Source organism: Chlorocebus sabaeus, chromosome 21, assembly GCF_047675955.1.
Source record: "Chlorocebus sabaeus isolate Y175 chromosome 21, mChlSab1.0.hap1, whole genome shotgun sequence".
Lineage (NCBI taxonomy): Eukaryota > Metazoa > Chordata > Mammalia > Primates > Cercopithecidae > Chlorocebus > Chlorocebus sabaeus.
Window position 1 is genome coordinate 28,738,197 of NC_132924.1, and position 16,189 is coordinate 28,754,385.

The 16,189-nt window shown below is 47.6% G+C and overlaps 1 protein-coding gene and 1 non-coding gene across 2 annotated transcripts in view; one reads left to right on the forward strand and one right to left on the reverse strand.

Annotated features, from left to right (window-relative positions):
• Positions 1-1,586: 1,586 nt before the first annotated feature.
• Positions 1,587-16,189, reverse strand: part of FKBP9 (FKBP prolyl isomerase 9) — a 52,384-nt gene continuing 37,781 nt past the window's right edge. Inside the window, exons 7-10 of the mRNA XM_007981654.3 lie at positions 14,657-14,843; positions 8,574-8,719; positions 5,659-5,822; positions 1,587-3,315 (exon numbers count right to left, since the gene is read on the reverse strand). Of these exons, the coding sequence (XP_007979845.2) occupies positions 3,139-3,315; positions 5,659-5,822; positions 8,574-8,719; positions 14,657-14,843 (674 nt within the window). The 3' untranslated portion in view covers positions 1,587-3,138. The remainder of the gene's footprint in view (positions 3,316-5,658; positions 5,823-8,573; positions 8,720-14,656; positions 14,844-16,189) is intronic.
• LOC119626390 (U6 spliceosomal RNA) lies at positions 6,457-6,559 on the forward strand. Its single transcript, XR_005242557.1, has one exon. It is a non-coding gene; the product is annotated as a U6 spliceosomal RNA (small nuclear RNA).

Here is a 16,189-nt window from a genome sequence, read left to right on the forward strand (position 1 = left end):
AGTGCCTCGGCAGAACTCAACAGGCCAAAGCTTCTCTCTCATTCCTGAAGTTCTAAGGTCCATGTTCTTTTCTTCTTTAGAGTCTGGGTTTCGCTCTGTTGCACAGACTGGAGGGCAGCAGTGCAATCACAATTCACTGCAGCCTTACTTTCCCGGGCTCAAGCAATCCTCCCTCCTCGGCCTCCCAAGTAGCTAGGACTACAGGCATGTGCCACCTTGCGCAGCTAATTTTTAAAATTTTTTTAGAGATGGGGTCTTGCTATATTACCCAGGCTGGTCTCGAATTCCTGGCCTCCCAAAATACTGGGATTACAGGCATGAACCACTGCCCCGGCCAAGAAACTTATTTCTGATTCAGCCCATCTGTTTCCACCATCACAGAAAACAGCCAGTGAAGAAATTCAAGCAGGTAAATAAAAATCTGGGGTAGAGAATAAGCACAAGGTTTTTCTCTTCATAAGGCGGGTAAGGCTAATGAGGTCAAATGCATTCCAAAGCCCAGTTCAAGTTAGCAAGAAGCAAAACAAAAAAATTTTTTTTTCTTTTTTTTTTTTTGAGATACAGTCTTGCTCTGTCGCCAGGCTGCAGTGCAGTGGCGCCATATCGGCTTACTGCAGCCTCCGCCTCCTGGGTTGAAGCAATTTTCCTGCCTCAGCCTCCTGAGCAGCTGGGATTACAGGCACCCACCACCATGCCTGGCTAATTTTTTGTTGTTGTTGTTATTTTTAGTACAGATGAGTTTTCACCATGTTGGCCAGGCTGGTCTCGAGCTCCTGAATCTCAAATGATCCACCGACCTCAACCTCTCAAATTGCTAGGATTACAGGCATGAGCCACTGCACATGGCCAACATTTGCTTTTTAACAGCAATTGTATGTCTATATAATACATATATTTTATGTATATTACATAATTGCTTTTAAATATATAATTGCACTACACACACACACACACACAGAGTTTCTCATGTACCAGTTATTCTCCATCTGCTCCCACCCACCCCATCCCTACCTCAGATTCATTCTCCACCTTTCTCTGCACCCAAGAGGCTGACATCTGAGAACTCTCTGAGCTCCTCTTACCCTCTGGCTTCCAACATGGTTCCACTAATGGGACCAGTGGCAGGCATCAGAGAATGAGGGCACAGCAGGGATGGGGCATTTGTCCCTCGCTCTGCTGCAGCGTCAGCCGCACTGCTAGCGGTGGCTACATCCCTCTGTGACGCCTCTAGGCAGCCCTTCCTGTGCTGCTCCCACTGCCTCCTCTTGAGCCCTCAGGCCCTGGTAGTAGCAGCCTCCTTGGGTGGCCAACACTGCTGTCACCGGCACTCATCCTCAGTTTCCCCAGCCCCGCCCACACTCTAAACAGTCCTTTCCTTAGCTTCTCTTCAGGAGTCCCGGAGGAGGGCCAGGACCCTGACTCACACTCCCTAGAAGTAGAACGCGCTCCCTCAGTAACTGCAGCGAAGTTCTGCTGTTTTCATCAAGGGGATTCTGACTGCATGGGGCATTCTCGTAGGTCTTCAGCCTTCCAATAAAACGTCAGAAAAGCAGGTAATATAATTCAACATTTCATATCAGAAAAGATCAGCTTTCCAACATTTATTCCATTGAATGAGTGCACAGCATTTTCATGAACTACCTCAGGGCTACATCAGTACAAAATAGTTTAAATTAGTAAAATAAAGTAGTTTCAAAGGGAAATCATTGACGACTTCAGGATAAGTGCCACCACCATTTGGGAACACAGGATAGAAGGTAGCCACGTGGTTATTCTATGATGCAGGAATCAGGCCGGCAGGTGGACTGCCATTGCTGTCTTATAGCAGCTGGCCTCTGCCTTCAGGGTACCACCCTCTCCAGGACACAAATGGGCAGCAGAAAATGTCACCTTGTTGATGCTCAGCAGCTCATCTATTGGGACGAAACTTCCATCTCGGCTAAGGGAAATACTCTGTTGAGTGACCAGCGGGGCCCCGCCCCCAGCCCTATTTATCTTATCAATATGGTTCAGGGAGGATAAAAAAGAGTGTTCTATGGGATAGAAAGGTGGGAATAAGAAAAAGCTAAGTGGCTGGGCACGGTGGTTCACGCCTGTAATCCCAGCAGGGTTTGAGAGGCCAAGGTGGGCGGATCATGAGGTCAAGAGATCGAGACCACCCTGGCCAAATGGTGAAACTCCATCTCTACTAAAAATACAAAAATTAGCCGAGCGTGGTGGTGCACACCTGTAGTCCCAGCTACTCAGGAGGCTGAGACAGGAGAATAGCTTGAATACGGGAGGCGGAGGCTGCAGTGAGCCAAGATGGTTCTGCAGTGAGCCGAGATGGCGCCACTGCACTCCAGCCTGGCGACAAAGCGAGACTCTGTCTCCAAAATAAAAAAAAAAAAAGAAAGAAAGAAAAAGCTAAGCGGAGCAGATGACCTTATGTGGCAAACGCGGAATCAAATTCTCTATTTGTGGTCCGAGATGCCTTTTCCTGGCCCAGTTTTCTGTCCAAAAGGCGCTTTTAACTTAACTCCAAGTTATACACTATTAACGGGAAGCCCACAGTGGGGCGGGGTGTGATGAGCTGGAAAAGCATGATGTGCGTGTGCATGTGCCGGGGTGGGCCATGATCAGAGTTTGCACAGGCTGCTGGGAAGAGCCATGGCTGTCTGCTGGGAACCCTGCTGGGGCAAGCAAGCCCTTTGACTCTCCTGCCCATCTCAAGAATATTTCTAAAATGTCTTAACCAGCAAGTTAAAAAAAATTTAACCCTCTTTATATAGATACCCTGGACACCTTTTCTTATGGTTCCTCCAAGATGATAACTTCCATCTGACACTATATTCCTTTAATAACAAAATTTCCCAGAAGGCTCACAAATCATGGTTGGCAGTGCAGCCTTTTCAATACTGGACGCATCCCGTGCTAAGGCTCTCTGCACAGATTTTGTTTACTATCACTGGCGATCAGCCTAAACTTCTCACCCCATATATCAACCCACCCCGATGTGTACACCAGGTACTATGTGACCCACCTACTACTGGCTAATGATGCACCTTCTGAAAGACCCTTGCACCCTCACTGCACGCTCTGCCACGACAAGTGGCTTGGTGTCACATACTCCCTGGCACCATCTGGTTCGTGCCAGGTTTAGAGTTCATCGTGTTTGGCTTCCTGGTCTTTGAGTTTAAATTCCTCAGCCGTGACCTTCCCATCTCCATTCCGGTCCTGGTTGGTGAACATATTCTTCACAACCAGCTCAGCATCAAAGCCAGGAGCGAGTTTCCCTTTGCCAGATGCCACCTGGGCGTGAATGTACTCTGAGAACTGGAAAAGAAGGGGACAGGAAAGACCATGAGTTCAGCCACCGTGAACGCCAGGTCTGGGGCCAGAAACAGAGCAGTCTGGGGGTGACAGGGCTGGAACTTGAGTCTGGGCTACCAACACAGACAAGATCTTTTTGGCAGCTACATGACCTATGACCTGTGTTTCGTTTTGTTTTTTTCTCTAAATGCAGGTGAAAAACCCTTGTACTAAATAACTTCAAGAGCCCATATTATTCAGGTAGCCAATACCCAGCAGCCGTCAGAGTTATCCCTTCTCCCCACTTAGTTCTCTACCAAAGGCTGACCCCCACAACTACCGAACACTGTAAGAACATTCTTGGATGCATGCATTCATTCATATGATCAAAACATATGGTCTCCTATGTGCTGAGCACTGTTCTAGATCTTGAAATATATCAATACGCAAACAAATACCCTGTGCCTGTAAGGCTTGCATTCTAGTGGAAAGACAGACAATTAGACATGAACATAAAAATAGGTACATGACACATTAAGTTACAAAGTGAAATGCTCCAGAAAAAAATCAAAAAGCGGAGCTCAGTAAGGATGAGAGAAAGGGATGAAATGTTCAATTCAGTGATCAGGATAAAACTTTAAGGAGAAGGGAAGATCTGCACAAAGGCTTGAAAGATGAGAAGGAAAGGGCCGAACAAGTTATCTGGGGCAGATGTCTCCTGAGCAGAGAGGGCAGCTGGTGCCAGGGCTCAAGGTGGACACATGCCTGGCTGGTCACAGACAGCACTGGGGGCGGGTATGGCCGGGTAAAGTGGGCAGAGGGAGACAGCCGGCGAGGAGGTTACAGCGAGCAGAAAGTGTGGGGTCTTCACAGGCCACTGTGAGGCCCTGGAGACAGGGGCCTCGGCAGGTCTGACCCAGCTTCTGTGTGAGAACGGCCACTGTGAGTGCAGGAAGAGCTTCATGAACACCACTGCTGTGATGTGACCCGGGAAAGAGATGACAGACCCCCGGCTAAGATGCTACAGGGTGGAGGTGGTGAGAAGTGTCAGGTTCTGCATGTGCTCTCAAGGTAGAGCTGGAATGATTTCCTGAGGATTATTATGGCCTACGAGAGAAAGAGAGGAGTCAGAGATTACCAAGTGCTCTCGCCTGAGCCACTGGAGGCCAGTGATGCCACTGACTGCGATGGGAAAGGCTTTGCGTAAAGCAGGCTCCAGGGGCGGGGTGTGCAGGTGGATAGCAGGGGTTCTGTAAATGAGGACATCAAGCAGGCAGCTGAACACATGAGTGTGAAGTGCAGAGAGAAGCCTGGACTGGAGCTACAAATCCAGACGCCATCAGGATATGGACCCGATAAGACCACCAAGCGAGTGACTTAAAGACGGAGAAAAGAACAAACTTAGCCCGGGGTACTCCAACATGAAGAGATCGGGGACAAGAGGCCTGAGAAGCATGTACCAAGGAGGTAGAAGGAACACCATGAAGTGTGGTGTCCTGGAAGCCAGAGAAAGACGCATCCTGTAGCTGTGTTGAAGTAAGAGGAGCGTGAGAGCTGACCACTGGATTCTGCAATATGGAAGACACTGGCCACCCTGGCAACGTCGGGCTCAGAGGCGTGCAGGGACAAATGTCAGAAAGGAGTGGGTTTAAGAGAAACTAGGAGGAGAGGAATTAGAGGCAAGAAGGACACACAATTCTTTTGAAGTTTTTGCTGTAAAGGAAGGAAAGTAATGAGAGAAATAGAAAGACACATCCAGGGAAGGGAAAATAACAGCACATTTGTATGCAAATGACAATGATCCAGAAGTGCTGAAGATGTGGAGAGAGAGAGGAAAAGGCTGGAGGATGTGCTTCAATAGCAGATGTGGAAGAGGCAGGGAGCTGGAATTCCCTAGGGGTGGAACAGAACAGACAGTTCTATTGCCCAGCTTCACAAAGAGGTGTGTGGTCCTGGCTCAAACCACTGAGTAGCTGTGTGACCTTGGACAAATCATTTACCTTCTCTGTGCACAGTTTCTTCTAAAAAACAGCTGTTGTGAGGGCCGAACCAAAGAATACACTGAAGACACTCAGCACACACAGGCAGGCAGTGAGCACCCAGTAACGAGAACTAAATACAGACTGTGTGCCCTGGAATCAAGCCCTGCACCTCTCAGGGACTTGGTTTCTTCAGAGAGGAATGGTGAGCTTCCATAGAGAGGGCGTGTGTAAAAGTGCTTGGCACATGAGTGTGCTGGCCATCTCACAAGCCCTCCAGCCCACTGGCCTCACCCTGAGAAGGCCTCACCTTCAGGACCAGCCCCGTGGCCTCACCAGGCTCCCTGAGCTCTTCGGTCTCACCTTCCTACAAAGGCCAGTTAGTTACCTCTTCCAGGAGGACTTCTCCGTTGCCATCCTTGTCAATTTCTTCAAAGAGGTTGGGTGACACCTCACCATTCCATATGAACATGTACCCCTCAGGTAGGCCGGCCACCAGCTCCAGCAACTCAATGTCAAACACCAGTACGGCACTGCCAGGCACTTCTCCATCTGTCCAGGTGACAGGAGCAGGAGGCGGTGTCAGCAGGCAGGCAGCAGTCAAACCCATCAACCAGCACCCACCCAACCTCCAGCAGCCTCACTCAGGGTGGGACTTCTGACCAAAGCAAGAAAGCAGAGCAGAGGCTAGTCACTTTCTCACTGTAGGCAGCGGCCCGTTAATGAGTCATGAAATCAGTTTAAAGGGTGGTGACCAGCGTTTTGTTATTTTTTAAATTAAGGAATAGAATAGAGGCCAGGCATGATGGCTCATGCCTATAATTCCAGCACTTTGAGAGGCCAACTCGGGCGGATCATTTGAGATTAGGAGTTCAAGACCAGCCTGGCCAACATGGTGAAAGCCCATCTCTACTAAAAATACAAAAATTAGCTGGGTGTGGTGGTGGGCACCTGTAGTCTCAGCTACTCGGGAAGCTGAGGCACGAGAATTACTTGAACCAGGGAGGCAAACATTGCAGTGAGCTGAGATCGTGCCATTGCACTTCAGCCTGGGCGACCAAGTGAGACTCCATCTCAAAAAAAAAAAAAACAAAAGAAAGGAACACAACACTTTTTACCTGTAGAAAAGATAGGTATTGTGTCATGAAACTTGAGTTTCAATTTTATATATAAAACTAAAAGTAATGCTCACTTCAGCAACACATACTAAAATTGGAACCACACAGAGAAGAACAGCATGACCCCCGTGCAAACAGGACATGCAAATTTGTGATGTGTTGATTAAAAAGAAATAAGTGTGTATATGTGTAAATTGTATGTCATGTAGAATAAAGATTGGGAAATAAAATGTATTTCTTACTGCCTGTCTTGTTGAAAAAGTTTGAAAGCTGCTTGTAGAGACCAAAATACAATGCTAAAACTTTTAAGTAAATCTAACAGCAGAACTTTTAGAATTGGAACAATATGCCTGAAGATGATCCAAGCATTGACTGTAAGCACAAATTCAAGAACAGTGTATACAGTATAGGCCCAAAGAAGTTATCTAAGTATGGAATATATAAAGGTAATGTGTATTATTCCAAATTATTATATCTTATCTAGATTATATGTTATATATATGTTATGTATTATAATTATTAATAATATATCACAGAAAAAGTCTTTTTTTTTTTTTTTTTTTGAGACGGAGTCTCGCTCTGTTGCCCTGGCTGGAGCGCAGTGGCCGGATCTCAGCTCACTGCAAGCTCTGCCTCCCGGGTTTACGCCATTCTCCTGCCTCAGCCTCCCGAGTAGCTGGGACTACAGGCGCCCGCCACCTCGCCCGGCTAGTTTTTTGTATTTTTTAGTAGAGACGGGGTTTCACCGGGTTAGCCAGGATGGTCTCGATCTCCTGACCTCGTGATCCGCCCGTCTCGGCCTCCCAAAGTGCTGGGATTACAGGCTTGAGCCACCGCGCCCGGCCATAAAAGTCTTAAAGAATATACAACAATTTTTTTTTTCTAAGATGGAGTCTTGCTCTGTCGCCCAGGCTGCAGTACAGTGGCGCGATCTCTGCTCACTGCAAGCTCTGCCTCCCGGGTTCACACCATTCTCCTACCTCAGCCTCCCAAGTAGCTGGGATTATAGGTGCCCGCCACCATGCCTGGCTAATTTTTTGTACTTTCAGTAGAGACGGGGTTTCACCATGTTAGTCAGGATGGTCTCGATCTCCTGACCTCATGATCTGCCCACCTTGGCCTCCCAAAGTGCTGGGATTACAGGCATGAGCCACCGCACCCAGCCAGAATATACAACAATTTTTAAAGGATTTATTCTGGTATTGGTAGGAAAAAAAAATGTACTTTACAATTCTTTTACGGGAAAAAAATATCAATCCCCAGTGCCTATAATTGTTACCAGTTAGTTCTTCCTATCTCCTCCATGTCCAAATATCAGCAGTGTGAAAACACTGAAAAGAAGGGGTTCCTGGGGCCAGGCACGGTGGCTCACACTAGTAATCCCAGTGCTTTGGGAGGCCCAAGCAGGAGAATCGCTTGAGCCCAGGAGTTAAGACCAGTACAGGAAAGACAGCGAGACTCTGCCTCTAAAAAATAAAAAATTAGCCAGGCGAGGTGGTGCATGCCTGTAGTCCCAGCTACTCGGGAGACTGAGGTGGGAAGATTGCTTGAGCCCAGGAGTTCAAGGCTGTAGTTAGCCGTGATGGTGCCACTGCACTCCAGCCTGGGTGATAGAGAGAGACCCTGTCTCTGAAACAAACAAACAAACAAACAAAAAAAGTTATTGAATCCCCATATGGAGGACACATTGTGGCTGAAATGATGGAGTAAAGCATAGCCACTGTGAGGATGAGGGAAAGCCAGTATTTCCAGAACTTGCAACTAATCTCTCCCAGAAGAAACTGTCTTGGACAACCTACAGGCTCAGAAGTGAAAAGCAACGGCTTACAGCATTCCACCTGTCCCAGGAAACAGTTCCAGAAGGATGTGCTCAGTCTGACCCCAGAGAAACCTCCCAGGCAGCTCCCCCCAGGGACACCTCCCACACATGGGTCTGAAGATCCAAGATTTATTTCACACAAACTGGTTCTTTCTCAAGAGGGTAATGGAGCATTGACGTGGCTCATTGAATTCACAGGGGTCTCTAAACAAAAATGCTGAATCATTTTTTAAAAATAGAAACCACACACTCTTTGGGTATTACATGTAAGAAGCATGCTGTGATTCTAACTATGGCACCCCAAAAAGCACAAAATTCTGATAGTAAGTGGGCCCCAAACACCCTTGAATACTGTTGCTCACTCACCCACGCCAGCTTCCCCATAGCCCAGGTGGGGCGGAATGATCACGGTCCGTTTCTCGCCAACGCACATCTCTCTGAGACCCATGTCCATTCCCAACACAACTTGCCCAGATCCCAGAACAATATTGTAAGTTTTGCCTAAATTCCACCTAAAATGAAACAGAAGAGCCTCATGTTAGGTCACCATCCCGTTGGCACTGAGAGTGTTCCCACGAGAAGAACACATCACTCCCAGGATATTTCTACCAAGGGTATAAAAATCCCTATCTAATCACGAGGAAACATCAGACAAACACAAATCGGGGCACATGCTAAAAAATGTCTGGCTGTCATCTTCAAAACTGTCAAGGCCATGAAAATCCAGGCAAGACTGTGGAAGTTCCAGAGTGGAGAAGCATAGTGGAATGAGGTCCTTTTTTCTTGAGCCCAGGAGGTGGAGGCTGCAGTTAGCCAAGATCGCACCCCTGCACTCCAGCCTGGGTGACAGAGTGAGACTGTCTCAAAAACAAAAACAAAACAAAAAACCCTGGGTTTTGGATTTAGCAAGACCTGAGCTGGATTCCTGGTTCTGCCACTTAATTTGACCCTGAGAAATGTAATCTCTCAGTTACTTTATCCATGAAACGGAGACAACAAATATAGCTATCTCACAGCGATGTTTTAAATCGCAAATAACATGTTATGCTTGGCACAGTGGAGAGGAACTACAAAAGGCTCAATAAATGTTTGGCCTTGAGGTGTAAAGTGCTTATGTCTGTAACAGTCCAAGACTGAAAAAAAAAAAAAAAAAAAAAAGACCACTAAGAGTTTAATTATCCTTGATGGCCATGGACCTCGGGAAGCCAGTTAAAAAAAAAGTTTGCTCTATCACTTCAGTCACTACTAAAAATAAATCTACTCCAAAATCTATGCCATTCCTATCACCTCCTAAAGGCAAACAGCGTGTATGTTCTTTACTCCAAGGAGAAAAGATCCCTGACCCCCCTTGATGCCTATGAGCAGCTGGTGACAACATGGACGGGTGCCCCTTTGGGTGACATCCTCTTCTTAGGCTTCCCGGCCTCCCCTGGGCCCAGGGCAGCTGCTTCTTTCCCTTCTCCAGCTGATTACCAGCAAACCGAGACAGGGTTTGTGTTTTCCCACCTGGGAGGAACCCGAAACAAAGCCAACTCCGGTGAGGGATGCCTTGGGGGAGGGAGCCAACTCCCACTGCCTGCCTTTCTCTGGAGCTACTCCAGTTGCAAAGTCTTATGACAGAATATTCCAGAACTCACTTAGTCATCCATGAATGCATGTTTCTTCTTCCTCCTTGAGGCCCGTTTAAACACGCACGCGTAAGAAAATCCTCCAAGCAAACAATTTGTTGTCATGTGTCATCTCTGAACACACCACTCATTCTTTTTCCTCATCTCTGAACACACCACTCATTCTTTTTCCTCGCGTCCTGTGATTTTCTTTTTTTCTCTTTTGGGCAGTGTTTATCTTAAACACCGTCCTCACTCCCGCTGCGTGCTTCCTGGCCCCATCCACCGCAGGCCTGCAGCTTCCTGCCTGCTTCACCCTCCCCGGCTCACTCCCACTCCCCTACTCCCCTCCTCCCCTCTAGGTAGCAGCTGCTGCCTCAGTCCTGATGAATGGGACCCAGCCCACACAGGGCTCCAGCTGGGATCAGATAGGCAGGTGCCGGCCAAGCTTTCCATTAGCCCACTATTCTGAAGCTCACACCAGGAAGACACCAGCAGGGACGCCAGCCGCTACTCTTCCGCTGCAGCTTTACATGTAATACAGAGGCTCTCAGAGTACAAAATGCGCTTCCTGATAAGGAGCCCTGGCTCATGTGGCTCCCGAGTGCTCTGCCAGGATATTATGAGTCCTCCAAACACAAGCAGGAGGCAGGGAGACCGACTCTCCCCGCCCCGCGTGAGAAGCAGATCCTGGACCCTCCCGAGAAGGAATTCCTTTGTTCATTCCCCACACCCACTTCCCCTTTCCTCAGCCTCAGGATCAGAGGACAGGAATATGAACAGCAGCAGGAGCAGTGACAGCAGCCACGGACCTTACAGACCCTTCTAACCTCATGGACCATTTTCACTCTTAGGAGCTCACTTGATTTAAAAGCACTGCAAGCCATGCCCCTTCCCTGCTGCCCTGCCTCCCGCTAGCTTCCAATAACCAGTGGTTGGGATTTCTTTGCAAGGTCTATTATAAGCCAGGTCCCTGTAAATCTGGGCCCTGGAAGCTATGCACATATTTCACTGATTCTAAAATGCATATTTTTTCACAGTTTAACCTCTCTATAATTAGGATACATTTTATGACTGACAGTATGTCATCCGTCAGCGTTTTAACTTGGTCAGAGATACATGAAATGTTTCTATCACACTCTTTAGAGTTGATGAAATACATTAAATGCATTCGCATACAGGATCCCGCAGTCCCAGAGGGAGAACTCTGAGTATATCCATAGGGTCTTTTCCTTTTCTTTCCTTTTGGAGACAGAGTCTCACTCTGTCACTCAGGCTGGAGTGCAGTGGCGCAATCTCGGCTCACTAAACCCCTACCTCCCAGATTCAAGCGATTCTCCTGCCGCCTCTTGAGTAGCTGGGATTACAGGTACGTGCCACCATGCCCAGCTAATTTTTGTATTTTTAGTACAGGGTTTCACCATGTTGGCCAGGCTGGTCAAACTTCACAGCCACAGAGTCACCCAAAGCTAGAAGGCAGAGGGACAGGTGGAAAGAAGAGAGGACCCTGCACATCCAGAATCAATGCAGTAGCACGTACCTGCTTATGCAAAGCTTTTTTCCCCCAAAGACCAAACTTAGGAAACTAAGTCAGGCTCAGCACAAAAATGGATATGTAAAAACTGCTGAAATTAGTCGGGCTTGGTGACTCACACCTGTAATCCCAAATCTTTGGATGGCTGAGGCGAGAGAATCTCTTGAGTCCAGGAGCTTAAGGTTAAAGTACGCCCTGATTTCGCCACTGCTCACAGAGCAAGACCCTGTCTCTAAAAAAACTTTTTTAATGCTGAAAATGTTTCTTTCCCAAAGAAGAGAATATAATATTAACTTACAGATACATCTGAAGATTCAGGTTCACAAGACACAAAGCTCCTTCTACACGCCTGACACTAGTTTATGCTATTGGTTCCTATTTAACATATTCTCAGATTTATCTCAATCAAAGAACATTTATACAATGCTGCTTTGGTTCTATGCTCTGGCCAAGGTGTAGGGCATAAAAATGTAAATAAATATATTGGGTGTCCCTAAGATATTTACACCAGCAACAGAGATAGAAACAAAACTAAAAGACAGGTAATGCATGAAGTGTTATGTGACTACAGAAGCAGAAGCAGTTGATTCTTCTAGGAATTAAGGAAGGATTTTGAGAAAAAATGTAACATTTAAGCCAGGGCAGAAGTTCGCCAGAAAAAGGAAGAACAACAGTAACAACCTGAACTACTGCACATGGCAGCCCTGGAAGGTGGAAGATGGGCCCCAGGGGAAGGGACTCGTGAGGCAGAATGGAGCTGACAGAGAGCCTTATGTGCCAGACTCCAGAGTCTGGCCTTTATCTGTGCATCAATTTCTTTTTCTTTTCTTTTTTGAGATGGAGTCTTGCTCTGTCGCCAGGCTGGAGTGTAGTGACACGATCTTGGCTCACTGCAACCTCCGCCTCCCGGGGTTCAAGCGATTCTCCTGCCTCAGCCTCCTGAGTAGCTGGGATTACAGGTGCCCGCCACCATGCCCAGCTAATTTTTATATATTTAGTAGAGATGGGATTTCACTAAGTTGGCCAGGATGGTCTTGATCTCTTGACCTCATGATCCGCCCACCTCAGCCTGCCAAAGTGCTAGGATTACAGGCATGAGCCACCGCGCCCAGCCTCTGAGAGTCGATTTTTAAAGAAAGCTGTTCGGCTGGGCATGATGGCTCAAACCTGTAACTCCAGCACTTTGGGAGGCCAAGACGGGAGGATCATTTGGGGTCAGGAGTTCAAGACCAGCCTGGGAAACACAGTGGGACGCCCCCCCCCCCACCCATCTCTAAAAAAAAAAATTAAAAAATTAGCCTGGGCCAGGTGCAGTGACTCACACCCGTAATACTACCACTTTGGGAGACTGAGGCAGGAGGATCACCTGAACCCAGGAGTTTGAGACCAGCCAGGGCAACATGGTAAAACCTCCTCCTGCTAAAAATTAAACAAAATTAGTCAAGTATAGTGGTGCGTGCCTGTAATCCCAGCTATGTGGAAGGCTGAGGCATGAAGATCGCTTGACCCCAGGAGATAGACGTTGCAATGAGCTATGATCATGCCACTGCACTCCAGCCTGGGCAACAAAGCAAGACTCTGTCTCAAAAAATAAAAATTAGCCAGGTGTGGTGGCACATGCCTATGGTCTCATCTACTTGGGAGGCTGAAGTGAGAGGATTGCTTGAGTCCAGGAGGTCGAGGCTGCAGTGAGCTATGGTCACTTCCCTCATTCCATTCTGGGTGACAGAGTGAGACCCTGCAAGAAAGAAAAGAAAGAGAAAAGAGAAGAGAAGAAAAGAGGAGAGGAGAGGAGAGAGGAGGCTGGGCACAGTGGCTCACACCTGTAATCCCAGCAATTTGGGAGGCCGAGGTGGGTGGATCACCTGAGGGCAGGAGTTCGAGACCAGCCTGGCCAACATGGTAAAACCCCGTCTCTACTAAAAATATAAAAAATTAGCTGGGTGTGGTGGTGCACACGCACCTGTAGTCCCAGCTACTTGGCAGGCTGAGGCACGAGAATTGCTTGAACCCAGGAGGTGGAAGTTGCAGTGAGTCGAGATCATGCCACTGTATTTTAGCCTGGGTGACAGAGTGGGACACCATCCCCCCACCCAAAAAAAAAAAAAAAAGAAAAGAGAGCGAGAAAGAGAGAAAGAGAAAGGGAGGGAGGGAGGGAGGAAAGAAGGAAGGAAGGAAGGAAGGAAGGAAGGAAGGAAGGAAGGAAGGAAGGGAGGGAGGGAGGGAGGGAGGGAGGGAGGGAGGGAGGGAGGGAAGGAGACGGGAAGAAAGAAAAGAAAGGAAGAAAGAAAGCGAGGGAAAGAAAAGAGAGAAAAGGAAGGAAGGGAGGGAGGGAGGCAGGGAGGAAGGAAGAGAGGAAGGAAGGGAGGGAGGGAGTTGGGCATGGTGGCTCACGCCTGTAATCCTAGCACTTTGGGAAGCTGAGGAGGGTGGATCACTTGAGGCCAGAAGTTCAAGACCAGCTTAGCTAACATAGTGAAACCCCATCTCTACTAAAAATACAAAAATTAGGCAGGTATGGTGGTGCATGTCTGTAATCCCAGCTACTTGGGAGGCTGAGGTGGGAGGATCACTTGAACCTGGAAGGCAGAGGTTGCAGTGAGCTGAGATAGTGCCACTGCACTCCAGCCTGGGTGAGAGAGAGACTCTGTCTCAAAAAGAAAAAAAGAAAAGAGAAGAGAAAAAGAGAGAGAGAGAGAGAGAGAGAGAGAGAGAGAGAGAGAGAGAAAGAAAGAAAGAGAAAGAAAGAAAGAAAGAAAGAAAGAAAGAAAGAAAGAAAGAAAGAAAGAAAGAAAGAAAGAAAGAAAGAAAGAAAGAGAAAGAAAGAAAGAAAGGAAGGAAGGAAGAAAGGAAGGAAGGAAGGAAGGAAGGAAGGAAGGAAGGAAGGAAGGAAGGAAGGAAGGAAGGAAGGAGAGAAAGAAAAGACAGGAAAGTAGAGGAAGGGAGGGAGGGAGGAAGGAGAGAAAGAAAAGACAGGAAAGTAGAGGAAGGGAGGGAGGGAGGGAGGAAGGAAGGAAGGAAGGAAGGAAGGAAGGAAAGAAGGAAGGAAGGAAAGACAGCAGTTATATGATGAGATCTGCTTGTCAGAAAGACAATTTCATGGGGTGAAAAATGACCTGGAGCAGGGCAAGACCATGAATCGGAAACTTAACATAATGCACCTGAGCAGTGACACAGGCGTGAGCTATGCAGTGGGGCGGGATGCAGATAAAAGCTCTCAACCAGCATCTACCCACGAGAGGAGGATGGTGGGAGCACACGACTGTCACCCTCCAGGCTCACTCCCACAACATTCTGGTTGCCCTTACGTGGAGTCCAGCAGGGTCCCATCCAGAAGTGAGGCATTGTAGTGATATTTGAGGTAATCTCCCTTCTTACTCAGCACTGAGCAGTCGGGGGGTTTGTAGTGGGAGGTGATGCTGATGGAGTCCGAAGGGTTGTGGAAATCGATCACATGGATGTCAAACACCAGCACAGCCGAGCCGGGGATATTCCCTGAAGGACAGACACGGGGAATTAATGAATGACCCCTGCAGGCTGCAGCACACGGGCCTCCCCAGTATCACCAGGTATGTCCTCAAGGCCCCTCCAAGTGAGGAAAACGGGCACCCAGATACGAAACCCTAGGAGGACTCCAAGACTGATGCTGAAAGGGCCATTAGATGTAACCTCATCCTCATTTTACATGTCGATAAATGGAGGCACAGATTTGCCCTGGGTCCCACAGCCCATAATGAGCACAGTTTGGACTAAAATTCAAGACTATGGACTACTGCCCCATGGCATCGTTCAGCCTGAAAGACAAGTGGCTAAGTTGATCACAAATGAGGAAACTCAAGCCCAGCCAAATTAGCACTTGCCCCTCGCCCACCGGAAGTAAGAAGTGGGGTGAGGAAATCAGCCGCAGAGTGAAATCACTCCAATGTCCGACCACTGCTCAAGAAAAGCATAACATAAACTTTGTAAAGAAAAAGACACCTGTCCCTTATGATCGTACCCCTAACAGTCACAGGTGCTTTTAGAATACATCCTATTTGTTCTATACTAAATTATTAACTTTTCCATAATTTCCACTTTTGAAGACAGTAGCTCACATCTGAATAATGTTTTACAGTTTGCCAAAGTATTTTTCACCTACATTTTCCCTTTAAGTCCCTGCAGCAACCTTACGGGGTAGGCATGGCCATAACACCAGGAATGTAACGACAGCTTTCCAGGAGCGTGGGGGACACTTAAACATATGCATCATTTGTAATACGCCCCCCAGCCCAAATCATTTCAGAGAAGTTTAAATGTAAAATATTTTTAAATCACGTTACCTAGAGTGAAGGACATATTTTATTATCAGCAGCATTTTACATATAAGAAAACCAACTCAGGTTAGGTATGGTGGTGGCTCATGCCTGTAATCTCAACTCTGGGAGGCCGAGGTGGGAGGATCACTTGAGTCCAGGGGTTTGAGACCAGCCTGGGCAACACAGCCAAATGTCTCTACAAAAAAATTAGCTGGGTGTGGTGGTGAGCACTTGTAGTCCCAGATACTCAGGAGACTGAGGCAGGAGGATTGCTTGGGGCCAGGAGGTCAAGGCTACAGTGAGCTAGGATTGCACCACTATACTCTAGCCCGGGCAACAGAGTGAGACTGTGTCCTCATAAAAGAAAGAAAGAAAGAAAAGAAAAACTCAGACATGATATTACTTATTCAAGAGAATAACACAGCTAATGACAAAATTCAGATAGAGATATACAAACACCAACAGCCCCTCCTCACCTCCCGTCCCCACACATACTTTTCTGTGTCTATTTCTTGATTGGTCTCTCTCCTCTCTCTCTCTCTACTA